The sequence below is a fragment of the Scyliorhinus torazame genome, chromosome 1 (assembly GCF_047496885.1).
Source record: "Scyliorhinus torazame isolate Kashiwa2021f chromosome 1, sScyTor2.1, whole genome shotgun sequence".
Lineage (NCBI taxonomy): Eukaryota > Metazoa > Chordata > Chondrichthyes > Carcharhiniformes > Scyliorhinidae > Scyliorhinus > Scyliorhinus torazame.
This window is the reverse complement of record NC_092707.1, coordinates 50699192-50714868: the sequence shown is the minus strand read 5'-3', so window position 1 is coordinate 50714868 and position 15677 is coordinate 50699192. Positions and strand designations below refer to the sequence as shown.

General features: G+C 44.0%; 1 protein-coding gene across 2 annotated transcripts in view; it reads left to right on the top strand.

Annotated features, from left to right (window-relative positions):
* Positions 1 to 15677, top strand: part of LOC140403708 (uncharacterized) — a 364979-nt gene that overhangs the window by 23250 nt on the left and 326052 nt on the right. For both annotated transcript variants that reach the window (XM_072491906.1, XM_072491971.1), the window contains exons 2-5: positions 7941 to 8095; positions 10485 to 10765; positions 12302 to 12384; positions 13614 to 13719. In XM_072491906.1, coding sequence (XP_072348007.1) covers positions 7984 to 8095; positions 10485 to 10765; positions 12302 to 12384; positions 13614 to 13719 — 582 coding nt within the window. In that variant the 5' untranslated portion in view covers positions 7941 to 7983. The remainder of the gene's footprint in view (positions 1 to 7940; positions 8096 to 10484; positions 10766 to 12301; positions 12385 to 13613; positions 13720 to 15677) is intronic.

Here is a 15677-nt window from a genome sequence, read left to right as displayed (position 1 = left end):
CTGACGTTCTGGCCTTTGCTTCACTGGTGGTCAGGAGGCAGATCCTCATGGGCTGGAAGTCGACTACACTGCCAAGTGCCTCAGCGGGGCTTCGTGATGTGATGGAATTTTTCCACCTCGCGAATGTTAAGTTTACCGTGAAAGGGTCAGTGGAAGGGTTTTACTGTAGATGGCGGCCATTTATATTGTATTTTAAAGAGCTGGTCACTTAGCTGTTTTAGGGGGCGGGGGTAGGGCGGGTGGGGGATTTAGTAACAAAGTTCTACAGTTGTAAGGGAAGATGGGGATAGGGGAGGGGACACTTACTGTTTAATTGTTATTCTGTGTTTTTGTCTGTTTTGTATTCCAAAATTGTTGAAAATATTAATAAAAATGTGATGAGAGGCAGGCATTGGTTGGTATTTGAAGAAGTAATCCATTGCCTTGGAGGAATGTCTTTTTTTGTGGACATAGAAACCCAACAGGAAAAGTGAATCAACCGTGGCTAACAAAATTAGTTAGAGATTGCATTAGATCAAAGGAAGTTGCTTCTTAGGGTGCCAGAGAAAATGGTAAACCCAAGGATTGAGAGCAATTTAGAATCCAGCAAACGTGGAGCAAGAAAGGGAAGAGAATGTGTGTCCAAGCTCTGGGGCTGCACTGTAGCACAAAGTGGGTAACACTGTTGCTTCATGGCGCCAGTGTCCCAGGTTCGATTCCTGGCTTGGATCACTGTCTGTGCGGAGTCTGTATGTTCTCCCCGTGTCTGCGTGGGTTTCCTCCGAGCGCTCCTGTTTCCTCCCACAAGTCCTGAAAGACGTGTTTGGTAGGTGGATTGGCCATTCTGAATTCCCCTCTGTGTACCCGAACAGGTGCCAGTGTGTGACAACTAAGGGCTTTTCACTTTATTGTAGTGTTAATGTAAGCCTACTTGTGACAAAGTAAAGATTATTATTATTAAGTACCATTAAGGAAAGCAAGACTTCCGGTGGTGGTCATAGCTGAGGGGTCGCACAAAAGGTGGCTCTCTCTTGGCAACTTCGTACTGTGCCCTTTTCACCCGAGACAATAACGCAACAAAATCTCCCCAACCTCGCCCCCAACTAACAACTAACCGACCGAATTTGGCATGTTGTATCCAGCGAGACTATGGGTCACGTTCAACAGCAAAGAACGTTACTTTAACATGCCGAAGCAAGCGATCGAGTTCATTCGAAAGAATGGACTCAGAAGGCAACAATAAGGGACAATCACTATCTTTTAGCATTGACTTTCTTTTTGTTTTCTTAAAACCTGCATAATCTGAGGGTGGATGGAGGGCAAAGATAATCAGAAACGAGATGGGGGGCATGGGGGAGAACCCAAATGGACTGAGTACAAAAAGCTGCTCCTAGAGTGGAGCCACCACACCAGGCTAGTGTACGGGAATAAAAGGAGGGGGAAGCGGGCCACGCCGTATCTCCCGAAAGGGAGCGCCTGGCAGAAGGGTGGGGGGACAAATAGCCATCCGGGGGGAGCAGAGGGCGAGGGGCATTGGGGGTGAAAATAAAGGCGGGGAAAGCCAATAGGGGTGCAGGGAAACAAAAAAGGTGATGACAAGGGAAGAGCGGCTCGAGGGGGGGTTCGGTAGAATGCTGGTTACAACAGGTCACCCATGGAGACGGCTGGAAAGAGGAAAACACTGGTGGCTATCTTGGATGACCCAGGAACACAGGGAAGCCCTGGCTTCCGCAAGGTAAGTATGGCTGATCCCACAATAGGAGGGTGTGGGTTTGGGGGGGACAGAAACCCCCCATCAGAAGAGTGACCTGATTCGCAAGGGGACTTAACAGGCTGGTGAAAAGATCCAGAGTTTTCACCCATCTAAAAAGCCTGTGGGTTCAAGAGACACACCTGAGGGAGAAAGATCGACTGAGGGTAAGAAAAAGCTGGATAGGGCAGACATATAAGGCGTGCTTCGACATGAGGATGAAGGGGGCAGTTATACCGCTTAGCAAGAGGACAGCCTTTACAGCAACAAACACGGTGACAGGCCCAGGGGGACATTACGTGATGGTTAGCAGTGCCTTGGAAGAGACACCGGTGGTGCTTGTTAATATATACGCCCCTAACTCTGACTACATTTTTAAAAAATAATGGCGGAGATCTCCAGTCTCGACTCCACCAGCTCATTATAGGGGGAAACTTCAACTGTGCACAGGACTCAACGATGGGCAAGTCCTGCCCCAGATTAGGGTAAAAATTGGGAATGGCAAAGCCATTGAACACCTTTTTATGGAGCAGATTATGACCTGCAACCAAAATGGGGGGTCTCATCCGCCACATTCTGGGATGTACTGATGGCAGTTTAAGAGGAGAAATAATAGTGCACAGATATCTCAAGGACAGGCAGGGGAGGACGGTTAGGCAACGGCTGATTGACTCTATATTGGAATTTGATTGACGGTACTCTACGGGCCTGACCGTGGAGCTGCTGCCGGAGAGGAAAAAATGTACAAATGGAATTTGAGCTGCTCTCCACTGGGAAAGCAGTGAGCTAGCTCCGCCAGACAGGGGGGACCTTTTTAATGAGCATGGAGACAAAGCCAGCCGCCTCCTGGCTCACCAGCTGAGAAAGCAAGCAGCTAAAGGGAGATAGTGCAGATGAGGGACAGGAATGGCAGGCTAGTCACAGCGACAGATAAAATCAACGAGGCCTTTGCAACCTTTTACCGGGAGCTGTACATTTCCGAGCCCCCTGAGAGGGAATCGAAGATGATACGGTTTATCGAGGGGCTGGTCTCACCAGTTGTGGGAGAGGAAAAGAAGCCAGGACTGGAAGCACCACTGGGACTGCAGGAAGTAATGGGAAGTATCAACTCCATGCAGTCTAGGAAGGCACCGGGTCCTGACAGATTCCCGGTGGACTTCTGTAAAAAATTCAGGCAGCACTGGTTCTGCATGTGCAGGAAATGTTCAGTGATTTCACTATCGAGAGGGACCCTACTGCCCTCGCTGGCACAGGCCTTGATATCACTGATCCCTAAAAAAGACAAAGTCCCGACAGAGTGCGGGTCACACAGATCCACCTCACTCGTGAACATTGACACTGAAGTCCTGGCGAAGACCTTAGCAAGGCGACTGGAGAGTTGCCTGCCAGATGTAGCACGGAAGATCAGACTGGATTTGTCAAGGGCATACAGCTAATGGCGAACGTCAGACGCCTGCTGAACGTGATTCTGACTCCAGAAGTGATCATCTCCCTCAATGCAGAGAAGGCCTTCGACGGAGCTGAATGGAGGTACCTCATCGTCCTGGAACGGTTTGGGCTAGGGTCCACTTCGTGGGCGAAACTACTGTACAACGCGCCCATGGGGAGCTTATGGACAAATACTACCAGCTCTGAATACTTTCAGCTGCACAGAGGCATGAGACAATAATGCCCACTCTCCCTGCTGCTATTTCCCTGGCAGTCGAGCCATTGACTATTGCTCTAATGTCGTCGAAGGAGTGGAAAGACACTCAAAGGGGAAACAGAGATCAGAGTCTCGCTATATACAGATGACCTAACCCTCTCTGTCTCAAACCCCTTAACCAGCATGGAAGGAATAATGAAACTTCTAAATGAGTACAGAGCCTTCTCAGGTTACAAACTTAACCTAAGCAAGAGCAAACTCTTCCCCGTGAACTCTCATGAGGGAGGATCAGAGCTGGGACAGCTGCCGTTCAAACTGACCGAAACCAAATTCCGATACCTGGGAATCCAGATAGCCCACGACTGGCCATGGATCCACAATCGAACCTGGTGAGCCCAATGGAAGAGGTAAAGAGAGACCTGCGGAGGTTTGACTCGCTCCATTCTTCCTGGCGGGATTAATGCAGACAATAAAAATGAACATGCTGCCAAGATTCCTCTTCCTATTCAGGCCCTCCCGATCTTCATCTCCAAGCCCTTCTTCAGCAAGGTAGATAAACTAATTATCGCATTTGTGTGGGCAGCGAAAAAAATCCCAGGATCCGTAAAGGCAAAGAAACAGGAATATGGGGGGCCTGGAACTGCCAAACCTCCTATTCTACCACTGGGTTGCGAATGCAGAAAGGGTGAGAGGGTGGGTGAAAGAACCAGAGGTGGAAGGGGTGTGAATGGAGGAGTCCTCCTGTATGGGGTCATCCCTGCGAGCATTGATCATGGCCCCACTTCCACTCCCCCCAGCCAAGTATTCAGGAAACTCTGTGGTGGTGGCCACTCTAAAGACTTGGACCCAGCTCCTGCACCACTTTAATCTCGTCCACTATGGCCCCCATCTGCAAAACTGTAAATTCACTCCAGCGACGATAAACACCTCCTTCAAAATGTGGATACGGGACGAAGGAGTACTGACAGTAGGCGACTATGTAGACGCAAAGTAGTGACCCTAGGGAATAAAAACAGATTTTTGTTACCTACAACTGAGGAGCTTCCTCCGCAAGGAGATGGCAACGTTCCCCCAGATAACGGACACGCCCTACTAGACAGACTGCTAGCATGGGGGGAATTAGGGGTCGGTAACTGCGCCGACACGTACAGACGACTGCCAGAGGAGGTAAGGGCCCTGCTGGATGAGACACGGGAAATGTGGGAGGACGAGTTGGGCATGGAGATAGGGGGAGGACAAGGGATCGAAGCACTGCAAGGGGTGAACTCCACCTCTTCCGCAGGGGTGAGCCTAACGTAGCAAACAGTAATGCACAGAGCTCACTTGACCAGAACATGCATGAGCGGGTTCTTCCCGGAGTTGGAAGGCAAATGTGGACGTTGCCAGGGAGGCCCGGCCAACCACACCCACCTGTTCTGTACCTGCCCAAACATGTCGGGTACTGGACCACATATTTCTTTGAAGCCATGTCCAGGGTTGTGAGAGTGAGAGTGGAGCCATGCCTGCTGGTGGCGGTCTTCAGGGTGTCGGAACAACCAGAGCTCTTCATGGCGCGAGGAGCAGACGCCTTAGCCTTTGTCTCCCTAATCGCCCACCAGTGACTCCTGTTTGACTGGCGATCAGCAGTGCCACGCAAGCACTCAAGGCTACAGACTGACTGTCCAACTTGGCGGAATTCCTCAAATTGTAGAAAATAAAATTTGCCTTCAGAGGATTGGAAGACGCCATCCACAATACATGGAAGCAATTCACCAGCCTCTTCGAGGACCAGGGAGGGGATGGGGGGGGGGGTGGGGGGGGGGCGGGGAGAGAACAGGGGGTCGGGGTGGAGGGAACACCGAAGTGGACAGGGGAAAAGAAGGAGAGGTGGAAGAAGTGGGGTGGTTGGAAAGGGGCAGGGGGGAAACAACCAGAGGGCAAGAAAAGCAAGTACAGAGGAGCCAAAGGGTACTGCGGGGGGGGGGGGGGGGGGGGGGGAGAAATCCCACTCGTGCTGCCAACTTCTGTTGTGAAGGTCAGTTTCTCCATCCTGTGCCTCGGTGTGGCTGGTTACGTCCTTATGGCCTCAAACACACCCCAGGTATGTTTCAATACCATGGGGCAACATGTATATAGTTAATAATATGGTTGTTGTAGACCATTTGGTGTTTACTGTGAATATGTCTTGTGTATCTATATGTTTAATGTGTGTTCTTACCTTTTTTGTTTTGTTATAAATACAAATGAAAATCTATAAAAAAAACTTTTTTAAAAAAAAACATTTTAAAAAGTTTCTTTAGGTATGTGAAAAGGAAAAGATTAGCAAGGACAAATTTGGGTCTATTACAAGCGGAGACAGGAGATTTTATATCGGAGAATAGGGAAATGGCAGAGAAACTAAACAATTTGTGCCTGACTTCGGATGAAGATACAGAAAATCTCCCAATTAGTATTTTTTTAAAAAGTGTTAATAATCGAAAAATTTATTAGATTGAAGGTTGATAAATCTTCTGGACTTGATGAGCTACACCCCAGTGTTGAAGGAGGTGGCTACGGTGATGGTGGATGCAGTGGTTGCAAGGGTGAGGGAACTTAGTGAGGGAACTTAGTTAAAGCTATTAATTTAGTTAGGATGCAGAAGCTGCAGCCATTCTCCTTGGCGTAAAGGAGGTTGAGGCGAGATTTAACAATCTTTATTATTGTCACAAATAGGCTCACGTTAACAGTGCAATGAAGTTACTGTGAAAATGTCCTCGTCGCCACACTCCGGCACCTGTTCGGGTATACTGAAGGAGAATTCAGAATTTCCAAATTACCTAATAGCACGTCTTTCGGGAGGAAACCAGAGCACCTGGAAGAAAACCCATGCAGATACTGGGAGAACATGCAGACTCCGCACAGACAGTGACCCAAGCCGGGAATTGAACCTGGGATCCTGGCGCTGTGAAGCAACAGTGTTAACCACCGTGCTACCCTGCCGCTCATTTGATAGAGGGATGCAAGATTATGACAGATTTAATAAGATAGACAAAAATAACCATTCCCATTAGCTGATAATGCAGTGACAGATTTTATTTTTTTGATAAGAGATGCAGGGGATTTGAGGAAAGTTTTTTTTTAATGCAGTGTGTGGTGATGACATTGAACTTCGTCACTGTGATGAAAGCAGAGATGAAGTGATTTCAAAAGGAAATTGGATTGGCACCTGAGGGAAATAAACCTGCAGTGGTGGAGTGGGACTAACTGGATTGTTCTACAGTGAGCTGCCATGTACCTGGCTTTCTTTCAGTGTCTTAATGATATATAACTTTTTCAAGGAATAGCAAGGGACTTCTCCCTGCTGTCCCAGCCAGTGTTTATCCCTCAACTAACCTCACTAAACAGATTGCCAGGTCATTATCACATCACTCTTTATTGGACCATATTGTGTTCTAATTGGCTGTTGCACTTCCTACATTCTTTCAGAAAGTACTCATTTGGCTGTAAAATTCTTGGGAATGTGCTGAGGCTGTGAAAGGCAAGTTATAATTGCAAGTTCCTCCTTTTTTTTTCTTTCGGGTCCCATAGCAATATGTAATAAATCATTGGTGTCTGCAAATTTAACCCTTTGGACCTCTGGTTTATTTTTAAAAAAATGTTTGTTCGTGCAAACACGTGTTTTCAATCTCATCTTTGACCTGTGTTCTGCTCCAAAAAGTGGTGAGTTCTGGCCCAATCCACACTAAGTGCACGCTCTTATAGAAAATCCAATATAATTCTTCGTGTATATAAAAATCTCCAAGATTTAGGATCATGTTCAGATTCTGATATTGAAATTGTACCCACATAGACGCTTCTGAATTGGTGCATGTGCTATCTGTAGGACTAGGTTTCTTTCCAAACTGTTTCTCTGCAGGAGAAATGTGCTTTGAGTTAGCATGAGGTTTGGAGTAAACTTTGCCTTTCCCAGTCCTTCAGTTTGCTAATTGGTTCCATTGTCCATAAAGCAGTGCTTTATATGTGGATTATTTCTAAATTGACATTATTGTAGTACAGGAATTGAACCCGCACTGCTGGCCTTGTTCTGCAGCACAAACCAGCTGTCTAGCCCACTGAGGTAAACTGGCAATTGTCCTAGGAAAGGTAAAGTTGCCACCATCCCAGATGATCATAGGCTGATTTCCTCTTTGAGGGGAAGAGATAACTGGTGGTGATTTAACCTGCCTTGGCTCACCACACCTCAGGCGAGGGGCAAGATTGAGAAGGTGGGCCTTCATGAATAACCTCAGCCCGTGTGGGAATTGAACCCGCACTGCTGGCCTTGTTCTGCAACACAAACCAGCTGTCTAGCCCACTGAGCTAAACTGGCCCCTCATAGTCTTTTGTTGTCATCTTGTACCAAGATACACCTGCATTGCATTTATTGTCCGATCTTGCTGCATTCACCATCAGAACTGCTGAACTTCAGAACAGATGAGGGCTAATGTCCCTGAACTGCAGAGTGTATGTACAATTTATGTATACATCTGAAAATATGTTTTTGTGTCTACATTGTGTATTAGTTTGAATAAAATGTTTCTCAATGTTGAAACTTTTATTACCTTCTAGGCTGATCTGAATATCTAGAAGAATAAAAGAGACTGGGAGAAGAATGGCACAAGACAGTATTTATTATTATCGGTTGCCAGCAGTTAGATTCATCCCTCTTGTTAATGTTATTCTGTTTGTGGATGGAATTTCTACAGTCATACTCTGGATTTTAGGTAACTATAAGTATAAAGTAATGAATTTCAATATCAGTTTTATTATATTCCATAAGAGACAATATACATTAGCTCATAATACTCAATATATTTTTATGACTTTTGATGCATATTTTAACTGGGTGCTATCAAATCACGCCAAGGAACTGAGCCCCAAGTTAGGCAAACTACAAAATTCCCATTTGTTCTGCTTTTTAATCGTTGAGTAAATTTATAAGAAATCTACCCTTCTCTAAATAAATGTTTGATCAAGATTGGTGTTGGCATACTACAGTAAATTTTCAAATTGACTGCAAATTCCCGAGAGTTATGTAATATCCCTTGTTCTGATGAGGCAATGCATGGCTATTGAGCAATTAAAATTGATAGCTTCACCAACTGTTATGAGTTGGATTATTTTCAAGCTTATGGGATTGGTAAAGCAATATTTGACAGTTATTAGTTATCCCAGATTAAATCGGGTTGGACATAATATCTTATTCTGGCTCAAGCTGCATAACAGATTTTGGAGCTGGTAGTTAACTCTGGTTATTTTGCTCATATTTGATCCCGAGATGAACTTTGACCTGATGTTCATGCCGTAAATAAGACAGTCAATTTTCCATCTCGATAACATAGCCTGATTTCGTCCCTGACTCACTTGATTTGCTGCTGAAATCCTCATTCATGCCTTTGTTACCTCTAGGCACTCCTATTCCAATGCCCAGCTGCTGGTTTGCTACATTCTGCACTATGTAAACTTGAGATTGTCCAAACCTCTGTGCCTATGTCCTAACTTGAAGCGAGTCCCATTCTCCCATTACCATTATACTTGCTGACCTACATTGACTCACAATCAAGCATGATCTTGATTTTAAAATTCTCATCTTTGATTTCAAACCTCGCCATGGCCTTTCCCCTCCCTATCTCTATAACCTCTTCTAACCCCCACAGCCCTCTGCGATATCTGCACTTTTCTATTTCTGGTCTCTTATGCATCCCCAATTTTAATTGCTCCAATAGATTTTTCACTTACCTCAACCCTAAAGTCTGTGGTACCCTCCCTAAAATTCTCTGTCACTCTGCTTCAAATTCATCCTTTAAGATATTCCTCAATGCCTCCCTTTAATGCCCAAGCTTTTGGTCATCTGACCTACTATCTCCTTATGTGGCTCTAAGCCAAACTTTGTTTTGAGGAATCTTGTGCTATTTCATTACATTAACGTCCTATATAAATTGAAGTTGAATTTACCCATTCCCAGAATCTACCATTTGAACATTTCTAAATGAGTTTTCAATGAAAGTGTGCGGCAGTTATGTGAGTACAATTTTTGCTCTCTACAGTTAAGCGAGTTCCAAGATAAACATGCAATCTGTACTACGTTAACTTTTGTCAACTGAATTGACAATGACTGTGTTTCGCTTTAGTGCCCTGGCAAGGGAGAGAAGCAAACAAAAAAAGCCTCTGCCAATTGGCATCTATTATTCCTTATGTCCAGATGTCAAATGAGAATTGGATTCAGATTGCCTATGATAAGTTACAGACAAGTATCCTACTGATGCTCAATGATTACACTCGCATGCAATGTTGACCTACATTGCTAAGGACAGTGCCACTAATGGAACCCTAACAAAGCGCAAGATGATAAAAAGGGAGAAAATTGTGGCATGGGAGGAAATTCTGAGAAGTCACATGACTTCTGAAGAGGCCTTTTGGTCCATTGAATCTGTACCTATGCATGAAAGGCCCTGACGTACCTACCTAATCCCTCTTACCAGCACTTGATCCATAGCCTTCAATGTTATGGCGTGCCAAGTACTCATCCAGGTGCTTTTTAAAGGATGTGAGGCATCCCACCTCTATCACCCTCTCAGGCAGTGCATTCCATACCGTCGCCACTCGCTGGGTAAAAACGTTTTTTCCTCAAATCCCCGTCTAAACCTCTCTCCCACCCTTCGTTTTGTATTTTCGCAAACTTAGATTTAGGTAAAAAGTTTTGAATGTGGGAAAAGTTCAGTTAGCTCAACAAGAAAATGTGACCCGATTTAATAGAGAAAAGTCTTGCACAACAGATGTCTTTCCCAAAATATAACAGATTTTGTAATTTCCTCTTTGTATGATACTTTGAACAGAATTGGAGAAAACTTTTCATTAGGTGTAGATTTAAAAAGGAAGGGTAAAAACAGCTGTGGTTAATTTCGGGCAATGTTCGCGAATGCTAACAGTACATGAGTAAAACTTCTGGATCATTAAAACCTGAGCAGAGTGATGTAAAAGTTACAGCTGTGATTTACATGCTTACGGTGGGTTGGTTTAGCTATTTGTGTTTTTGTGGCATTGGTTTCAGTTCATTTTCTCTATACATTATTATTTTGTTCTCTTTATATGTTGAAATTGTATGTTTTATAGGTGGCCGATCTCACTACTTGGAAAATGATGTTCTTGAGTGGTGTTTCTGGAGGTCAACTTTTGACCTTGCAGCATTTTGCACAATGAAAACCTGCATTCTTATAGTTATTTACCTGACGATGGAGTCGATTGCCCTTAAACAGATTGATGACCTTAACAATTCTAACCTAAAAAGGAAAAGAGAGCTGCTACATCTGATTAGCTTTATAATCTCCGGTCTCTGGGTTGCATATACCATGGCCAAAGGAATTACAATTCTGGTGACACAGAGTTATAAAGAGGTAAATATTTCTGTTTATTGGTGTTAATTTGATAAATCCTGCAGATTGAGGCTGTTGCAGAGTTTCTCAGTTTAATATTTAACTGTCTGACATACAGTGATATATCATTTAGGCAATTGTGGGCAAGAATGGGACTGTATGAATTGAAGAAAATGCAGGAAGGAAAAATCTATTTGATTTTCTCTCTTTTTGCTTCTCCCAGACAGGGTCACCAACTGTGGTGGGCAGGGGTGGTAAATAAGAGACACTTTTCCTTCACCATAGGATGGGGTGGGGGGGAATTTGATGACTGGACTGTGCGATCATGGAATCGTGCTTGGGGAGGGGCTGACTGGACAGCAGGAACAGGGCAGAGAGTGCCTTCACCAGCTGACCACACTTCAGAACCACTCCCTTCCCCAACTTGGACTGAACACCGCTGCTGTCGGCTGGATCCTCACCCTCGGACACCCGCAGAACCCATTAACCAAGGCTGAATAACTCCGAGGAGAAAGCCAGCCAGTGTTTCCTCTGTTCCCTTGTGGTTGTGTGGGTTTGGGTCTGGGCATGCGTAGCAGTGCAGTGCACAAGTGCAGAGACCAAAGATGCAGACACAAGAGAAATCTGGGTAAAACGGTGTTTGGGGAAACTTAGACCTGGGACATTACATGGACATAAAAATTCGAGAACAGTCCTGGAATATCTAGGATAGCTGGTTGCCTCCTCCAATCATATTCCAGTTACTGCTTCCTTGGTGAATAGGGAGTTGACCCAGCTCCATTTTCATGCATCAGCTTTGCCAACATCTGTTACAGCATTTGTCAATTTATTCCATAAACACTTGCATGAAGTAAGTTGAAGCAGTTGTCATGCTAGTGATCTGTCTTGGTTTGGAGCAGTATGAATTTTAAATCCATTCTACAGTGGCCCAATGAAAGGAAAATGTGTCTCAGCATTCCCAAAAAAAAGCCCAGAAGTCATTTTATCCCTTTGATTTAATGGATAATATATACAGGGATTGTAGTTTCCTTGCAGTAAGCAGAGAAATAAAACCCAATACCACTTTTGTTTGAATAACAATTTCACTCTTGGTTTGCTTGACTAGCCAACCTAATATTTTCTGCCAATTAAATGTTTGACTTGGGCATCTTCTGTGTATTATTTTCAATATTACATACCGTGAAATCTGTTCATTAAACGCTGTAACAAGAGACTCTTCCCACAGTCGAATTTGGGCTGGTAGGTCCCTTGCTTCATGCTTCATCCATGTGCTTTGAAAGTCCACTTTTTCTCACTGGAATATTTGATCTTTAAAAGACAAGTTCCATTGTATACTTTTTTTCAAACAAAATATTGGATTGTTTGCCAAGGCCCAAGGTCATAAACTACGTGTCATCCAGACTCCGTCTACAGTCACGTCACAGTCACCAGGCAATATATTATCCTGCACAAAATAAATCATGGGTACCACTGTTCTTGTATGAATTTTAAACATTTTTAATTGTCTATAATTATGTAAACCTAATTTTTAAAACAAACTTTGTTTCCCATTGACAGATGCACCTAACTTTCAAGATTGTTTGTATTTCTACCCTGGTCTTCAGCCTGATTGAATTCCCTTTTTGTGTTTTTTGCAACAGGTAATGATGGATTGTTAATTAGTCAGAACATCACACTGAGCGACAATTTGTGTAGATTGAAGTTTTGTTATGCCAGTGACACTAAATTGGTTGACAACCCTGCTAAGTACATGCTTTCAATGATTCAATGTTATTAAATCTCTTGCCATCTGCTGCACCAGCAGCAAGCACTAGTTCAAATTTTGATCCAATGTCTTCTGAGCTTTTCAGCATGGTCTGAACACCCTTTAAAATCTAAGAATTATTTAATTGCAGTTGTATATGGCAAAGTAATCAAATGAAACTCCAAAAAGTTCCTTTCAAATGAAAGGAACTAGAATTATATTCAATCATGGGATGTGGACTTCACTGGCAAGGTCAGCATTAATTATCAACCCTAATTGCACTTGGGAACACCGTAGCAGTATGGTGGTGGATGGGGGACTTGAATTTAACTTTGAGATCAGGGTGCCCTTTTGAAATGTTGCCCTGATCTCAGAATCTGGTTTCAGCCCCGACCCTGCAGTTGGCTGTGTGATCCTCACCAGCCCTTTGAAATTGCACGACGTGCCATTTAATCGTTGAGCAAAGGCGAGTTTCACACAACCTTTCTCACCTGATCCAGCAATCTGCAAATTTGGGATAAATTCCACCGATGTTAAGTTGGTTTGGTTAGCCAGAAGGTTATGGGTTAAAATTTCATTACAAACCTCAAGTGTGCAATCTAGACTGGCATATGATGTGGTACTGAAGGAGTGCTTTATAGTTATCCTTTGCTAGACCATGAAGTTACTGTAGTGTTTTCTAAGTAGAGCAGGAAATCTCCCGATATCTTGGCTTGTATTTTTCTCTCAATTCTATGCCCGTACCAAAATAGATTAACCAACCAGTTATTTCCTTGCTATTTGTGAGATCCTGCTGTGTATAAAGTACCTGCCATTTTAGTAACGTTAAGGGCAATATCAAAGTTATTAATTGCATGTGCTGAGATTGAGAGATGCTGACGTGTATAAATCCAAATTGGCTTTTTTTAAATTTGTATCAAAATTGGAAAAGTTTGAGAGTTTTTAATTGGCCATTGATTTTAAGAAGAATGATAGTGTCAGGTAGTTGCAAAAAGTAGATCACTCCATATATTCGGCATCTGGCTGGTGTATACTAAGCAGTTTGTGTCTCTTGTCATTGTAGTTAGGTGATGTATAGTCCTTTCTGATTGCTGGCAATTTGTGAATTAATACTTTCTGTTTCAGGTTCCTGCGAAGGCTTCAGATCTTTCGTATTGTACACAGCATTGAAGAGGAAAGGGACAAAAAAAATAATGCTGACCTTAAACGCCTCTTCTTGTTGGCTAAAGATGTGAGTATTATTTATGTTAATACCTTTGCAGTGGGTAATTTCACGTTAATGACTAAAATTTATTTTAGTTCAAATATTAGAAATGTACTTCGTACCGAGAGTAGTTTTTTTAAAAAACTGGACGTTTATGCAAGCTTGGGCGGCATGGTAGCACAGTGGTTAGCACTGTTGCTTCACAGCACCAGGAACCCGGGTTCGATTCCCGGGTCACTGTCTGTGCGGAGTCTGCGCATTCTCCCCGTGTCTACGTGCGTATCCTCCAGTTGCTGCGGTTTCCTCCCACGGACCAAAGATGTGTGGGTTAGGAGGATTGGTCACACTAAATTGCCCTGCAGTGTCCAAAGGTTAGGTGGGGTTGCTGGGTTACAGGGATAGGGTGGAGGTGTGGGCTTAGGTCGGGTGCTCTTGGGCGGCAATTGACGTAGTGGTTAGCACTGGGATTACGGCTCTGAGGACCTGGGTTCGAATCCCGGTCCTGGGTCACTGTCTATGTGGAGTTTGCACATTCTCCCTGTGTCTGTTTGGGGTTCACCCTCACAACCCAAAGATGTGCAGGTTAGGTGGATTGGCCGTGCTAAATTGCCCCATAATTGGAAAAAGATAATTGGGTACTCTAAATTTAAAAAAAAAAAGTTAGGGTGCTCTTTCAGGGGCCGGTGTAGACTCGATGGGCCAAATGGCCTCCTTCTGCACTGTAAATTCTATCTGATTCCTGAGCATAATTCATCATGAATGTCAGGCTTCAGCTTCAATGTTTAGAGCAAAGTTATACTGTATTTTAATTCATTAAGGGAGTGATTTGATGGGTATGACTTTCTGTGACAAATCCTGTGTGTTTCTGCACATGGTATTTTTAAGCATGCAGTGATTCTCCAGTACTATGACATTGTAAGAGAGGCTTTTTAAACACTTTAATTTCTGAGAAATAATGAATCATCTGTTTTATCTGTAATACAAAGTCTCTGCTCAAAATGGGGTGAATTTTCTGGGGTTCTTTTGCTGTAACTTGGTAGGTGTCCATGGAATAGCCACATAAGCAGTGATTAAACATTTTTTCACTGTTTCCATACATCTGTTGCAGTTATGATGAGCAAGTGGGAGAACCTCTGCAGAAATTCATCCCATAGATGTTTACCAGCTTCCAGATTCTCTGGATTCATTAAAGACTTGTCTCAAGGCATTGGTGGTGATCTTTCAGGAAGCACTGGAGGCAGGAAGGGTTCCAGAGGACTGGAAAGTGGCTAATGTAGCACTGCTGATAAGAAGGGAGGGAGGCGGAAGATGGAAAATTATAGGCCGGTTAGCCTGACTTCGGTCATTGGTAAGATTTTAGAGTCCATTATTGAAGATGAGATTGCGGAGTACTTGGAAGTGCATGATAAAATAGGACTGAGTCAGCACGGCTTCGTCAAGGGGAGGTCATGTCTGACAAATCTGTTGGAGTTCTTTGAGGAAGTGACAAGGAAGTCAGATAAAGGAGAACCGGTGGATGTGATTTATTTAGATTTCCAGAAGGCCTCTGGCAAGGTGCTGCATAGGACAATGTTAAATAAATTAATAGCCCTTGGTGTTAAGGGTAAGATCCTGGCATGGAGAGAAGATTGGCTGACTGGCAGAAGGCAGAGAGTGGGGCTAAAGGGGTCTTTTTCAGGATGGCAGTCGGTGACCAGTGGTGTGCCTCAGGGGCCGGTGCTGGGACCACAACTTTTCACAATATACATGAATGATCTGGAAGAAGAAATGAAGGCACTGTTGCCAAGTTTGCAGATGTAGAGGGACAGGTAGTATTGAGGAAGCAGGTGGGCTGCAGAAGGACGAGGAGAGTGGGCAAAGAAGTGGCAGATGGAATACAATGTGGAAAAGTGTGAGGTTATGCACTTTGGAAGGAGAAATGGAGATGCTTAGGAAATCAGAAGCACAAAGGGACTTGGGAGTCCTTGTTCACGATTCTCTCAAGT